General features: G+C 41.2%; 1 protein-coding gene and 1 pseudogene across 1 annotated transcript in view; one reads left to right on the top strand and one right to left on the bottom strand.

Annotated features, from left to right (window-relative positions):
* The window catches only part of RCOR1 (REST corepressor 1), a 135,499-nt gene that overhangs the window by 44,737 nt on the left and 76,589 nt on the right, over positions 1-14,173 (bottom strand). The window contains exon 3 of the mRNA XM_030803192.1: positions 4,738-4,821. Within this exon, the coding sequence (XP_030659052.1) occupies positions 4,738-4,821 (84 nt within the window). The remainder of the gene's footprint in view (positions 1-4,737; positions 4,822-14,173) is intronic.
* Positions 13,404-13,886, top strand: LOC100606051 (annotated as a pseudogene).

Here is a 14,173-nt window from a genome sequence, read left to right on the forward strand (position 1 = left end):
TACACCAGATAAACTGTGGCATAGCTAGACAATGGTATATTATTCAGCACTAAAAAGAAATGAACTATCCAGCCATGAAAAGAGACAGAGGAACCTTGAATGCATGTTGCTAAGTGAAAGAAGCCAATTTGAAAAGGCTACATACTATATGATTCCAGCTGGAAGGCATTCTACAGAAACAGTAAAACGATCAACAGTTGCCAGGGATTAGGAGGCAGAGAGGGAGATGAACAGGTGGAGCACAGAGGTTTCTTAAACCAGTGAAACGAAGATAACTACATTGGTGGACAGGTCATTATACATTTGTCTGAATCCACAGAACGTACAACACAAGAGTGAAGCTTAATGTAAACTATGAATTTCGGGTGATAAAAATGTGTCACTGTAGGCTGGTTGATTGTAACATTTGTGGACTCTGCCAGTTACATGGGACTGTGGTGGGCCACTGTACTTCTGCCAATTAGGCTATGGACTAAACAAGATGATAAGATCTCCTCTCTTAAAATATAGCTAGTTATGGTATATTTACTGCATACAACAACAAGATCTTTAAAATATATGTATTTTATTTTACTGATACATATTAGATGTGCATATTTCCAGGGTACATGTGATAATTTGATACATTCATATAATCAAATCAGGGTAACTGGGATATCCATAATCCTAAATATTTACATTTTCTCTACATTAGGAACATTCAAAATTATTCTCTTTTAGCCTCCCGCTCCTTTTTTTTAATAGAGGGGAGGTCTATGTTGCCCAGGCTGGTCTTGAACTCCTGAGCTCAAGCATCCTCATCTCCGCCTCCAAGTGCTGGGACTACAGGCACATGCCACGCACCCACCTAACTTCTGGAGTTTTGGAGAGACATGGGGTTTCGCCATGTTGCCCAGGCTGGTCTCAAACTCTTGAACTCAAGTGATCAGCTCGCCTCGGCCTCTCAAAGTGTTGGGATTATAGGGGTGAGACACCGCACTCAGCCCTCTTCTAGCTATTCTGAAATGTACAATTCAAGGCCAGGTGCAGTGGCCTGCATGTGTAGTCCTAGCTACTTGGGAGGCTGAGGCAGGAGACTCTCTTGAGCCCAGGAGGTGGAGGTTGCAGTGAGCCAAGATTGCACAACTGCACTCCAGCCTGGGCAATAAGAATAAACCTCTGTCTCAAAAAAAAAAAAAAGAAATGTACAATTCATTAATGTTAAGCTAAAGTCATTCTATGGATCAGGTTTTTTAAAAAACAGAGTTTAAAAAAAGAACTAAGATTATAAATATTCATCAATAGGTAATACAGGTAATTTTGTTTAAAAAAAGGCTAAATTATGATACATCCATACTAGTTACAGTAAAAAAAAATTAGATAACTGTAGATATACTGAGATGAAACAAAGTCCCAGATGTATTTATGAGCAGACTGATAACAGCTCACATTTTGTGGAAAACAATTATATATTATGCATTATGTACTGTTTGAATTTTCTAAAATAGCGTTTATTTTTATAATTACAACATAACTTTATAAGCTTTCAGTAACCCTAAGAGGCAGAACTCTGAACAGCCACTTTGAAAAGAAAAAAAAACAAAAAACACACACACACAAGAAAAGCCAGGGATCTCCAGACATCCTTATATACAATTTTTTAGTATCTGCTAGAAATATGTCCTAAATCACTTACTTCTACTTAATGTCAGAATAAGTGCTGGACAACCAAGACTTCCATATTCTTCCAAAACTGAGACACCTAAATTTTCAATAGAGTAATTGTTAAACATACTGATATATCCATATGATAAAGTATTACATCTAGTTATTTAAAACCTTTATAAGCAGTTTTAACAACGTGGAAACTGCTTAGGTCCGATGTTCAGGAAGACAATACACACATACCCACACACAGATAATCTATCATCTCACTTATATAAATACATACAAAAAAAATTGGAAGAAACACCCCAAAATGTTTAACGATTATCACCTCTGGGTGATGGAATAATAGGTGAATTTTTTTTATTCTTTCTACTTTTATCTATGAACTTTCAACAATATGTAAATATTACTTTTAGGTAAGTGTTTGTTTTTTTCCCAGAGTAGAAATCATTGCTCTTTACTGATACAAAATAATACATTTCTACAAAGCCGTCCTCATCCTGCCTTCTCTCTAGTGGACTTTGTTCACTCTAAGTGCTCCATGTTTACTCGGTTAATAAATGGAAAGACAGATGAATTCTATAAAGTCAATCCTTTTTTATCCCATCTAAGGAAAACCCCCAGGTCCCATGCACCCCAAGGCCCTTCCACCCTAACAACTTGATTTCCCTGAAAGGTATGTCTGGAAGCCCTTCCACGACAAAGTAAACAAATCTTGATATTCCTCTTCAATTTTCATAACGGGAACACTACCGATGAACCCTGGCTTAGTTCCATCTGTCTTCCATTGCCTGACACTGACAGGTCATTTCCACGGGTTTGCCGTGCAGCCGCTTGAGGTTCAGACTCCGCAGCGGGTTGGGGGCAGGGGTGCTGGGGCCTCCTGTGCGAGTTGGGTTCTGGAGGAAGACAAGGAACCTGTTCCTAGCGCTCAGTGGGGCCCTGCCACGGCTCTGGCTGTGGCTACGGCCAGGAAAGGGGCAGAGAGACGGGATACGGTCAGAGCTGCGGGGGCTGGGGCGGAGAGGGCTGCTCCCAGGTCGTGGCGCACATAGGCGCCTCCCCCAGCTACCAGCCCCACCTCGGCTGCTGCTCCACAGCAGGAGGGCACAGCCCCAGCCCCCGCAGGGCTAGGGACCCGTGTACGGGGAGCAGGCCGGGTGCCCTGGGATGAACTTGAGGCCCAGCACTGCCAGCTTCCAGCTGTGGGAAGGGCTGGTGGCAAGAGGGACCCGGAAGCAGCACTGGGCCCGAGGGCGGAGATCAAGGGACGTCTCCCTAAGGGTGGCCCGGCGCACTGGCTGCCATCTCCAGGTCAGCGGGGGGGGGGGGGGGGGGGGCGCGCACGTTCGCGCACGGAACATCAGCGTGCCCCCAGAGGAGAGCTTGGTCCAAAGCATCCTCCGATTCCCAAGAGAAGTTGCCCACATTGCTTGGGACCCTGAGAAAGCCCTGCTGGCTTCCCCCAGGCTGACCAGGGTCTGGGATGGGGCGGGGGTGGGGGCCTGCGCCCAGGCTGCCTCTACGCTGGGGCTGCTCTGGCTTCTTTTCGGTACTCCACCTCTCCAATTCTGAAACCAAACCTGGATTCGTGGCTCGGGAGTCTGTTTTTCTGGCCATTTCTTTTCTGACAGTAATTCCAGGATAAGGGTCCATTTCAACAGCCTCAGTAAGAATCGTGTATTGATATCTGTCAAATTTGGTCCTCCTACGCCTCTGGCCTGGCTCAAGTGTGTCTCAGCCATAAGCCGAGCTCGCTGTCCACTGGGAGCCTCAGTGGACAGGTTAGTTATTTTAAAGTTTAAAGTTTTAACCAACTTTAAACTTGAAACAATTGTAATCAGGGCTTACAATAAAACTGTAAATTTATTTTATAGGCAATACCATTGTTTAAAAATCAATTAACTTTCCATATTCTGCTCTTTTCTTCTAGGTCTATGAAAAATAAGATAATATTAAAATTAAATTCTGACTCCAAAGACTCCAATAAGTAATACAATAGGAAAAGTGACTAACACAACTTTAAACTGTAATAACAGAAAGACAGTGGCTAACAGGCTGAATGAACACAGCCTGAGAAGTAAGTGAGATTATGACCCAGGAGTGAACTAGTTGGGGTTCCACCACTCACTATCTGTGCTACTTTTACAACCCTCTGACTCTTTGAACTATGGGATGCCATCTGTAAAACAGAGACAAAATCTTCCTCCTGGGTTACTGTGAACACTGAATGATACAGGAGTATGAAAAGCATCAGTACTGTGCTGGCATAAAGGTTCAAAAAATGCTCAGTATTCTTCATATTCAGTTCTGAATACAATTTAAGATGGACATTGTGACCAACTGGAACATACTTAGAAGGACAACAGAAGATGAAAAGAGACCCCCACTATAAAACAAAAAAAAAACAAAAAAAAAAAAGAAAAGAGACCCCCAAAAAAAAACATCTGAAAAGGCACCTGAAGCAACTAGCTTGGACTCAGACAGTAAAGGAGATACGATGACTGAACATTTAAAGGACACATATGGAAGCAAACTTATTTAGTAAAGTTCAGGAAAACAAAGCTTTTACAAATTACAGGGAGGCAGATTTTTAGTGCTCTGTAAAAAAGAACATGTTAAAAAATGGAATAGATCGCAGGGCGCAGTGGCTCACACCTGTAATCCCAATACTTTGGGAGGCCATGGCAGGCGGATCACCTGAAGTCAGGAGTTTGAGACCAGCCTGGCCAACATGGCAAAACCCCATCTCTACTAAAAATACAAAAATTAGCTGGGTGTGGTAATGGGTGCCTGTAATCCCAGCTATTCAGGAGGCTGGGGCTGGAGAATCACATGAGCCCAGGAAGCAGAGAGTGCAGCGAGCCCAGATCGTGCTGCTGCACTCCAGCCTGGGCAACAGAGCCAGACTCCATCTCAAAAAATAATAATAATTTTTTAAAAAAGAAATATACACTTAAAAACTCTTTAAATTATTTATCTTAAAATAGAAGAGAAATTTAATACATATAGAAGCTTTTAGCTTCAAAGGTACCTTTAAAACCTTACATTAAACAAGAAAGGTGGAAAATAAAGTGCTCCAAGACTTACACTTTGCTTCTGACAGATTTTGATTGGGTGACCAGACCAACATGCCAAGATTGTCGCGTTCTTGACTGCGTCTTGCCAGTTTGGCTTGGGAGAAAGAAAAAAGAAAATTCTTATTAAAATTTAACACATATAATAAGCTATAAGTAACAATACCTTTTAATGACATCACCTACCTTTTACCTGTATCTGGCCCAATGGGACCCCACACTTAAAATCAGAGTGAGGATGGAGATGGGAGAGGCGAGAGTCTGCTGAGACATTTCTACTTGGAAGTCCTTTCGTACTTTTACTGATTTTACAGTATGCTGCTCTGCTTTTAGGCATGAGACATCCAAAAAGAAATCCACACGTGCCAAGGTGCTCAAAGGTTCTTTTAAAATATTAATTCTTCATGTGTGCTTGCAGCACCCTTAGCCTTCTCTGCCTGGGTAACTTTTTAGTGACTTGGCAATAGAAATCTCGAAATTCTTTTAACAGCATTATTAAAGAATAACTATTTAAAAAGTTTAACCTGAAAGGAAACTTCTAAAATGCATACTAATTCTTAAAAAATCTAATGCAAAATAGTAGGCCAAAAGGTTTAAAAGTGCCAAGGGTGGAGCTGACATGTATTACTGAATTAACCACAAGCAGCTGTCATCTATTACAATACACATATCTAAAACATTATCTTCAGAAGGCAAAGACTCGAGAAACAGGAAGTTCAGTGACCATACCTTCACACTGGTTAGGCCCAAACTTATTCATTCTAAAGGTTAATTTTGGCCACCTTTTCTCCTTTAAATGAATTACTCTGAAAATATGATGAAAGTTATGGAACCTAAACTCTAGGGGGAAAAATGCAACTAAATATAACATACAACTTACTATAAACAAAAATCTAGGAAACCCACAGTCTGGTTAATGAATTTCTTCTTTTATGATACCACCAGATCTTCCACCTTTAATTTTGTCTACCAATGTGTTCTAGGTTTCATAAAGAGGAAATTTTACATTTTTAGTAAAATCTCAGAGACAGTTAAAGAACCATAATAGAATAGTGAAAAGGACCCAAAGCGTGAACAGTATGAATTAGGTAAAATTAAAAGTTGAATGTCTGTTGCAGATGGGAAGAGGATGTAGATGAGAAAGAAATATGACACAAAAGATGGAGTGACCGCCTTTGAGTTTACCTTTTTTTTTGAGACAGAGTCTCACTCAGTCACCCAGGCTGGAGTGCAGTGGTGCGATCTCGGCTCACTGCAACCTCTGCCTCCCGGGTTCAAGCGATTCTCCTGCCTCAGCCTCTAGAGTAGCTGGGACTACAAGTGTGCACCACCACACCCAGCTAATTAGGCATGGTGGCACACACCTGTAATCCCAGCTACTCGGAAGGCTGAGGCCAGAGAATCGCTTGAACCCAGGAGGCAGAGGTTGCAGTGAGCTGAGGTCGTGCCACTGCACTCCAGCCTGGGGTACAAAGCAAGGTTTTTTCTCAAAAAAAAAAAAAAGGTAAATTCTTATAATTCTTATTCCTAAATGTATGAACTGGCCACCCATACTTTCAACATATCCTGAGATGCTAAGCATAAGTAAATTTAACTTAATTATGTTAGGGAACAAAAAACGTTTTGTGACTCCAAAATTTTTGGCTTCTGACGTTGGGTAATCAAAAAGATAGACATGAAAGGGAATGGCAAGAGTATCGCTATAACAGTTATATATGCTTACTATGTGCTAGGCACTCTGTACTTTGACATGCCTTAGTTCATCATTTCAATCTTATGACTATCCATTTTATAGATGAGAAAATTAAAGCACAGAGAGATGAAGTAAGCTGCCCAACATCACACCTATGAGCAGTGAAGCTGAGTCGAAGCTTAAGGAAGAGGTATGAAAACAGCAGAAGCCAGAGTTGGTGGTGTTAACCATTATGCTACACAGCCTAGATTTTAAAGACACCATAAATTATGATCAAAAACCAAAGTATATAAAGAATATTTTTCCTCCCCATGATATCCACATTAAGTATTTTAGCATTTAAGTTAAATGGCTTAAGAATTCCCAACTGACAACAGTTCACTCTCTATAAAATGAGGAAGTCAGAAGCAACTTTGGTATTCAAATACCTGTATCTTTTTTTTTTTTTCTTTTTGAGACTGAGTTTCACTCTTGTTGCCCAGGCTGGAGTGCAGTGGCACGATCTCAGCTCACTGCAACCTCCGCCTCCTGGGTTCAAGTGATTCTCCTGCCTCAGCATCCCAAGCTGGTCTCAAACTCCCGACTTCAGGTGATCTGCCCGCCTCGGCCTCTCAAAGTGCTGGGATTACAATAAATATCTATATCTTTCTACAAAGTATATACCTACTGTCTGGTTCTCTCTTCTCTAATCTCTTCCTTTTTAAATGCTAAAAGTTTAAATCGGAACAAATAGGTCCATAATTTCCAATCACCAGCTCTCTGGAATTAAAATCTACAATAAACATAGGCACGCTATCAAGTCCTTAAAAACTCAAATCTCATGTTCTCCTAAATTTATGGGAAAAAATGTTTTGCCTCAAAGATTAGCGATTTCACAAATAACTTAAAAGCTAAACAGATTTTTTCTTTGAGGATTTTTTCCTCCATGATAATAAATGCTCTATTCACTTGTTTTTAAAAAACAGAAACATTTTTAAAAAATCTTAACTTACATCACAGTTGGTTAACGAGGGGTATGTATACTCCCACTAGCTCCCCCCCGCCAAAAAGGAGAGGGACTGTAAAAAATAAAAAGGCAGGCAAGAACAAAGCTGGACAGGGAGAGAAGACAGACAGAAAGGGCTTCAGCAGTTAGCCGAGGTAGAAACTATCATGCCACAACTGACATACACATAACCAATTACCATTACTTACTTTGTATTGTATTACCCAGTAAATACCCAGTTAGATTGTTAATTCCTTGGTAACAAAGAATCCATTCTTCACTTTTGTACTGCCACTGCTTACCTGACCTGAAGTAGTACTGTTCGGTCAATTGCTTTCCATAGGTCTTCAGCTGTCTTGATTCTTAATTTTAGCAAGATTTATTCTCATTAGCATCACCATAACAGTAACTGCATTACCACAGCAGTAACTATCCTCAGAAGAAATGTTCTAAACATGTATAGTGTGTTCTGTCCTTTGGTATAGTGTTTTACACCTCCAGGGTGAACAGAAGAGACGATGTGATGTAGAGGAATTAAACAGCCACATGAATAGTAATAAGAGATTTTAACAAAAGTTGGCCTTTCCCCACGTTTTCTCTACCACTTTTTTAAACATCAGTGTTCCCTGGGTTCCTCTTTTTCATCTGGTATTAATTACTCCTCCTATGCCACAACATCTAACACTGCAAATTTCTCAAACCACATTTATTATGGTAGTGACTTCTAAATCTGTATCTCAAGACAGAATACACATATAAGCCAATAACAATTCAAAAAGCATCTTGACACAGCTTATCGCCCTCTCATTCACCCTTACCACTATCAACAAGCTGTTTCTTCTTGTTTACCTAAAAAAATTAACACTATCACTTGTATAGTCACCAACTCCCAGCAGTATGGCTGCAAGTCATCTTGGAGTCCCCTCATCTGCTACTAGCACTCGAGCACACACTCTCTGCAAAACTCACTGAACCCCATCCACTAACCTCTTCGACTTTTCTCAAATCCATCGCTCTCCAACCCTGCTGCCACCAACCTTCAGTTTCCAGCTTCATGGTTTCTCATCTTGTCCTGTCTTAAGGGTTGCAGGCTAAATTCGGTCTCCCCAAATTCAGTTGCTCCACTAGCTAGAGCAGTCTTTCGGAAGCACAATTAACTCTTTTATTATTATTATTATTATTATTATTATTATTATTATTATTATTATTTTTGAAACGGAGTCTCACTCTGTTGCCGAGGCTGGGGCACAGTGGCACCATGTCAGCTCACTGCAACCTCCATCTCCTGGGTTCAAGCAATTCTCCTCCCTCAGCCTCCCAAGTAGCTGGGATTACAGGAACCCACCACCACGCCCGGCTAGTTTTTATATTTTTAGTAGAGATGGGGTTTCACCATGTTGGCCAGGCTGGTCTCGAACTCCTGACCTCAGGTGATCCATCCGCCTTGGCCTCCCATAGTGCTGGGATTACAGGTGTGAGCCACGACGCCCAGCCCATTCTTTATTTTTTTAAGAAACAGGGTCTTGCCCTGTTTGTCCAGGATGGAGTGCAGTGATGTGATCATAGCTCACCGCAGCCTCAAACTCCTGGGCTCAACCCATCCTCCCGCCTCCCCTCCCAAAGTGCTGGAATTATGGGCATGAGCCACCGTGCCTGGCCCTGGAGCATAATTCTGATCAAATCACTTTCCATGTTCAAAGTCTTTTGGATCATAACTCCCTTCCCCTTCAGTGTGGGCTGTGCATAGTGACCTCTTTCCAAAAAAGGGGGTTGTATGGAAAGGGGCGGAGCAGGAGATGGAAGAGTACTTTACAGCTGAAACATCTAACAAACTCAGACGTTTCCACTGTAAAGTACTCCGCCAGGCAACAAAGGTCAACATGAGCAGTCATCAGTCATGTTGATGGTACGCACCCTTGGATGGGATGAAATGGCACTCTACTTCTGTGGTCTTCCTACCCCAAACTCATAACCTTAGTATAATAATGAGAAAAATGCCAGACAAATCCCAATTGAGAAACATCCTGCAAAATTTCTGATTAGTACTCCTTAAAACTAAAACATCATCAAAAACAAGAAAAATCTTGAGAAATTGTCACAGCCCAAGAGGAATCTAAAGCAACAAGGCAACTAAATGTAACGTGGTATCTTCGATGGGATTCTGGAACAGAAAAGGGGTATTAGGTAAAAACTAAGAACATAAGAATAAATTATGAACTTCAGGTAATAATTACAAATCAATCAATCACTAATTGTAACAAATGTACCACACTAATGTAAGATGTTAATAACGGGAAACTGGGTGTAGGGTATATGGAAACTCTTTGTACTATCTTTACAACTTTCCTGTAAATCTAAAATTATTCCAAAATAAAAAATCCTTCTGCTGCTTCCCCCATTGCCTTTAGGGAAAAAACCCATGGCATGCAAGACCCTTCATAATCTGGCCTGCTTATCTTTCTAACCTATGTCTCACACTCAGGACTCTACCCCTCACACGGTCATTACATTTCTGGGCCTTTCTGCTTTGCCATGTCTGTTCTCTAACCCACTTCCTTCTCTTTACCTCTTCCCACCAGCTAACTCCTAATAATGCTTCACGACCCCTCAAGGATCACCATCTTTGTAAGTCTGCTTACTCTCCTAGTCCAGGTTAGCAGTCCATTCCTCTTCAATACTCTCATAACACTGGGGACACCTCCTCTATCACAGTTTAGGCTCTCATCATTAATGATTTGCATAAAGACATATGGAGAGAACAATGGCTTTGTAAGACTCAACTACCAGCAGTAACTACTATTAATGACTTTTGAGCCAGTATGATCTAATATAATTATTAACTATTACTACGTGCCAGTAACTGGGCTAACCACTTCACCTATCTGTCACATAACACACACCAAAAAAGCCCTATGAGATAAGAACTGTTGTAGTCCACATTTGAAAAGAGGAGTTAAGTGACTTGCACTTAGATCCTAACACTGGTCAGGATCTGAACTCACATCTGGGACTCAATCCCATGGTACACCTGTATCCCATTTTAACCACTTTGTTGTTGAGTGATGATGAACAAGCTACTTAGCTTCACTAACCCTAAAGAAAAATGGAGAGGGTAATGCCTACCTTGCATGGGTTTCTATGAGGATTAGAAAGGCCACCTATTAAACAAGTACCTGGTACATACAGATGCTCCTCAGCTTACAACAGTGTTAGTCCTGATAAATGCATCATAAATTGAAAATACTGTAATCCAAAAATGCACTTAATATACCCAACCTAATGGGCATCATAGCCTAGCCTACCTTAAACATGCTCAGAACACTTACATTAGCCTGTAGTTGGGCAAGGCCATCTAACAAAGCCTATTTCATTTAAAAAAAGAAAAAAAGTGTTGAGGCCAGGTGTGGTGGCTCATACCTGTAATCCCAGTACTTTGGGAGGCCGAGGTGGGTGGATGGATCACCAGAGGTCAGGAGTTTGAGACCAGCCTGACCAACATGGAGAAACCCTATCTCTACTAAAAATACAGAATTAGTCAGGCATGGTGATGCATGCCTGTAATCCCAGCTACTCGGAAGGCTGAGGCAGGAGAATCGCTTGAACCCGGGAGGCAGAGGTTGCAGTGAGATTGCGCCACTGCATTCCGGCCTGGGCAACAAGAGCAAAATTCTGTCTCCAAAAAAAAAAAAAAGTGTTGAATATCTCACGTAAGGGTATTACACCACATATTGCTAGCCGAGGAAAAGATCAAAATTCAAAATACAGTTTCTACTGAGTGCGTATCACTTTTGTACCATCTTAAAGTTGAAAAATATTAAGTCGAATGTTTAAGTCAAGAACTGTCTGTACTTAATACTTGATAAATAATAGCAATTATGATTTTCTTTCTCTTCTATTATTTGACATCTTTCAGACCATAGTATCTTCAGTGTCTAGCACTTCATAAATGTTAAGTAAATTAATATGCATAACATAGGTTAGGTAGCCAATTAATAAAAAAGTTTAGAAAGGGAGTATATTGTTCTATTCCCTTTCCTTCAACACAGCAATCCAGACTGACAAGTTTGAGAACCAAGTAGGCTGGGCAGCAACTCATGTAGCCCTGATCTCTGCAATGCCACCCACTCCCTCTCTTCTTGTATCTCTCTTTATAATAGCACTCTACCCTTTAAGGGCATACACTCTATTCCCATGGGAAGGTTATTTCAAAAATACTATGATTTGCAATATTACAAGCTGACAAAAATAAATGAATAATTTCCCTTAGAATTGGCTCAAGGCCAGGCATGGTGGCTCATACTTGTACTCCCAGCACTTTTGGGAGGCTCAGGCGGGTAGACCATTTGAGGTCAAGAGTTCAAGAACAGCCTGGCCAACATGGTGAAAATCTGGCTCTACTAAAAATGCAAAAAAAAAAAAAAAAAAAAAAAAAAAAACCCAGCTGGGCATGGTGGCTTACACCTGTAATTGCAGCTACTCAAGTGGCTGAGGCATGAGAATCACTTGAACCCAGGAGGCGGAGGTTGACATGAGCCAAGAATGCACCACTGCACTCCAGCCTGGGTGATGGAGTGAGACTGTCTCAAAACATAAAAATAAAAAATAGAACTGACTCAATCAGTTTCCAGTAATCTGAGTTCAGCTAATGCCTAATCTATGTCCCTTTCTGATTCCCCCAAGAAGGAAGTTAGATGCTAATCAAATGCTACTGAAGTCAACTCTGCACTAGAAACTGGAATTGTATAGTCAGTTTCTAACTAGTAACATCTTATCTTCTCTCATTCTCTTGGACTCACAGGTTCCTTGGACTGGGAATCGATTTTCTCTAAGAGAAACCAGAAACAGTTTTCTTCCATGTTATCAATGTAACAAGCTTATCATTTACCACCAATGTAATTTCGACACATATGATCCTCAAACCTAAACAAAGACAAAACACTTCAGAAACCAATGAATTTCACAGTGAAATGTTTTAGGCTCAGGTTTCTCCTATTTCTCTTAACACTGCCCTATCAGTAATGTAACACACTAATCAGAATGGACAAGGCTGTATTGATATTGCATCACCAAGCAATCCAAGAGAAAAAAAAGCCCTGAAGCTACAGCCTGACTGATGGTAAGGCACCACAATCTTAAGAAATACAGAGGGCCCAGATTATCCTATAACACAATTATTCCCAACATCACCATGACCCAGAGAAAACTTCTAACTACTGTACCAGCAGCTAACAACATACCTTTACACCAATGTTGTAAGAGTTCCTTATAAAAGGTTGAGTTAGGAAAAAAGATAATATGGAATTCTTTGCAAAAGTTTGGCAAAACAGGATGTTAGAAGGGAACACAGAAAACCTGTCCAGTAAAAATGTCGAGAGAAGTTGCATTAGTCTGTTTTCACAATCTTGATAAAGACATACCAGAGACTGGGCAATTTACAAAACAAAGACGTTTAACTGGATTTAACAGTTCCATGTGGCTGGGGAAGCCTCAGTCATGGCGGAGGGCAAGGAGGAGCAAGCAAGGTCTTACGTGGATGGCAGCAGGCAGAGAGGTGCACTTGTGTAGGGAAACTCCCCTTTTTAAAACTATTAGATATCTTGTGAGACTCATTTGCTGTCAAGAGAAAAGCACAGGAAAGATCTGGCCTCATGATTCAATTATCTACCACCAGGTCCCTCCTACAACATGTGGGAGTTATAGGAGCTACAAGATGAGATTTGGGTGGGGACACAGAGCCAAACCATACCATAAGTGTACTGTAAATAAGTTCAGGCTTTCTGAAGGGTAGTTTGGCAATGTTTACCCGAACCTGTAGCAATTTATCCCAAAAGAAAATATTCATAAAGCTATGCAAAAACTTATCTACAAAGTTATTCATCAAGTGCTGCTGAAAACAGCAATAAATTGGAAAGAACTCAAAAGTCCAACATAATCTCATAATCTGGTACAACCATATCATGGAAACTGTATACACTAAAAGCTGCAGAGCCCTTTTCACAAGATGGCACCGAAAGCAAAGAAGGAAGCTCCTGCCCCTCCTAAAGCTGAAGCCAAAGCAAAGGCTTTGAAGGCCAAGAAGGCAGTGTTGAAAGGCGTCCACAGCTGGAAAAAAAAAAAGATCCACACATCATCCACCTTCCAGCGGCCCAAAACACTGCGACTCCAGGGGCAGCCCAAATATCCTCAGAAGAGCGCCCCCAGGAGAAACAAGCTTGACCACCATACTATCATCAAGTTGCCGGTGACCACGGTGACCACTGAGTCTGCCATGAAGAAGAGAGAAGACAAGACACTTGTGTTCATTGTAGATGTTAAAGCCAACAGGCACCAGATCAAACAGGCTGTGAAGAAGCTCTATGACACTGATGTGGCCATGGTCAACATCAAAACCCTGATTCAGCCTGATGGAGAAAAGGAGGCACACGTTCAACTAGCTCCTGATTATGATGCTTTGGATGTTGCCAACAAAACTGGGATCATCTAAACTGAGTCCAGCTGGCTAATTCTAAATACATGTATATCTTTTCACCAGAAAAAATAAAAATAAAAAGTTGCAGAAGTATGTACATTTAATGACTTGGGAAAACCATACATAAAGTACAACATGCAAATGACAACAAAGTGCTGCATACCACAGAATCACCCAGTCTATAACAACTCACAGGCAGGGCACAGTGCTCACGCCGATAATCCCAGCATTTTGAGAGGCCAAGGCTGGAGGATTGCTTGAGGTCAGGAATTTCAGACCAGCCTGGGCAACAAAGTGAGACC

This window comes from Nomascus leucogenys, chromosome 22a, assembly GCF_006542625.1.
Source record: "Nomascus leucogenys isolate Asia chromosome 22a, Asia_NLE_v1, whole genome shotgun sequence".
Classification (NCBI taxonomy): Eukaryota; Metazoa; Chordata; class Mammalia; order Primates; family Hylobatidae; genus Nomascus; species Nomascus leucogenys.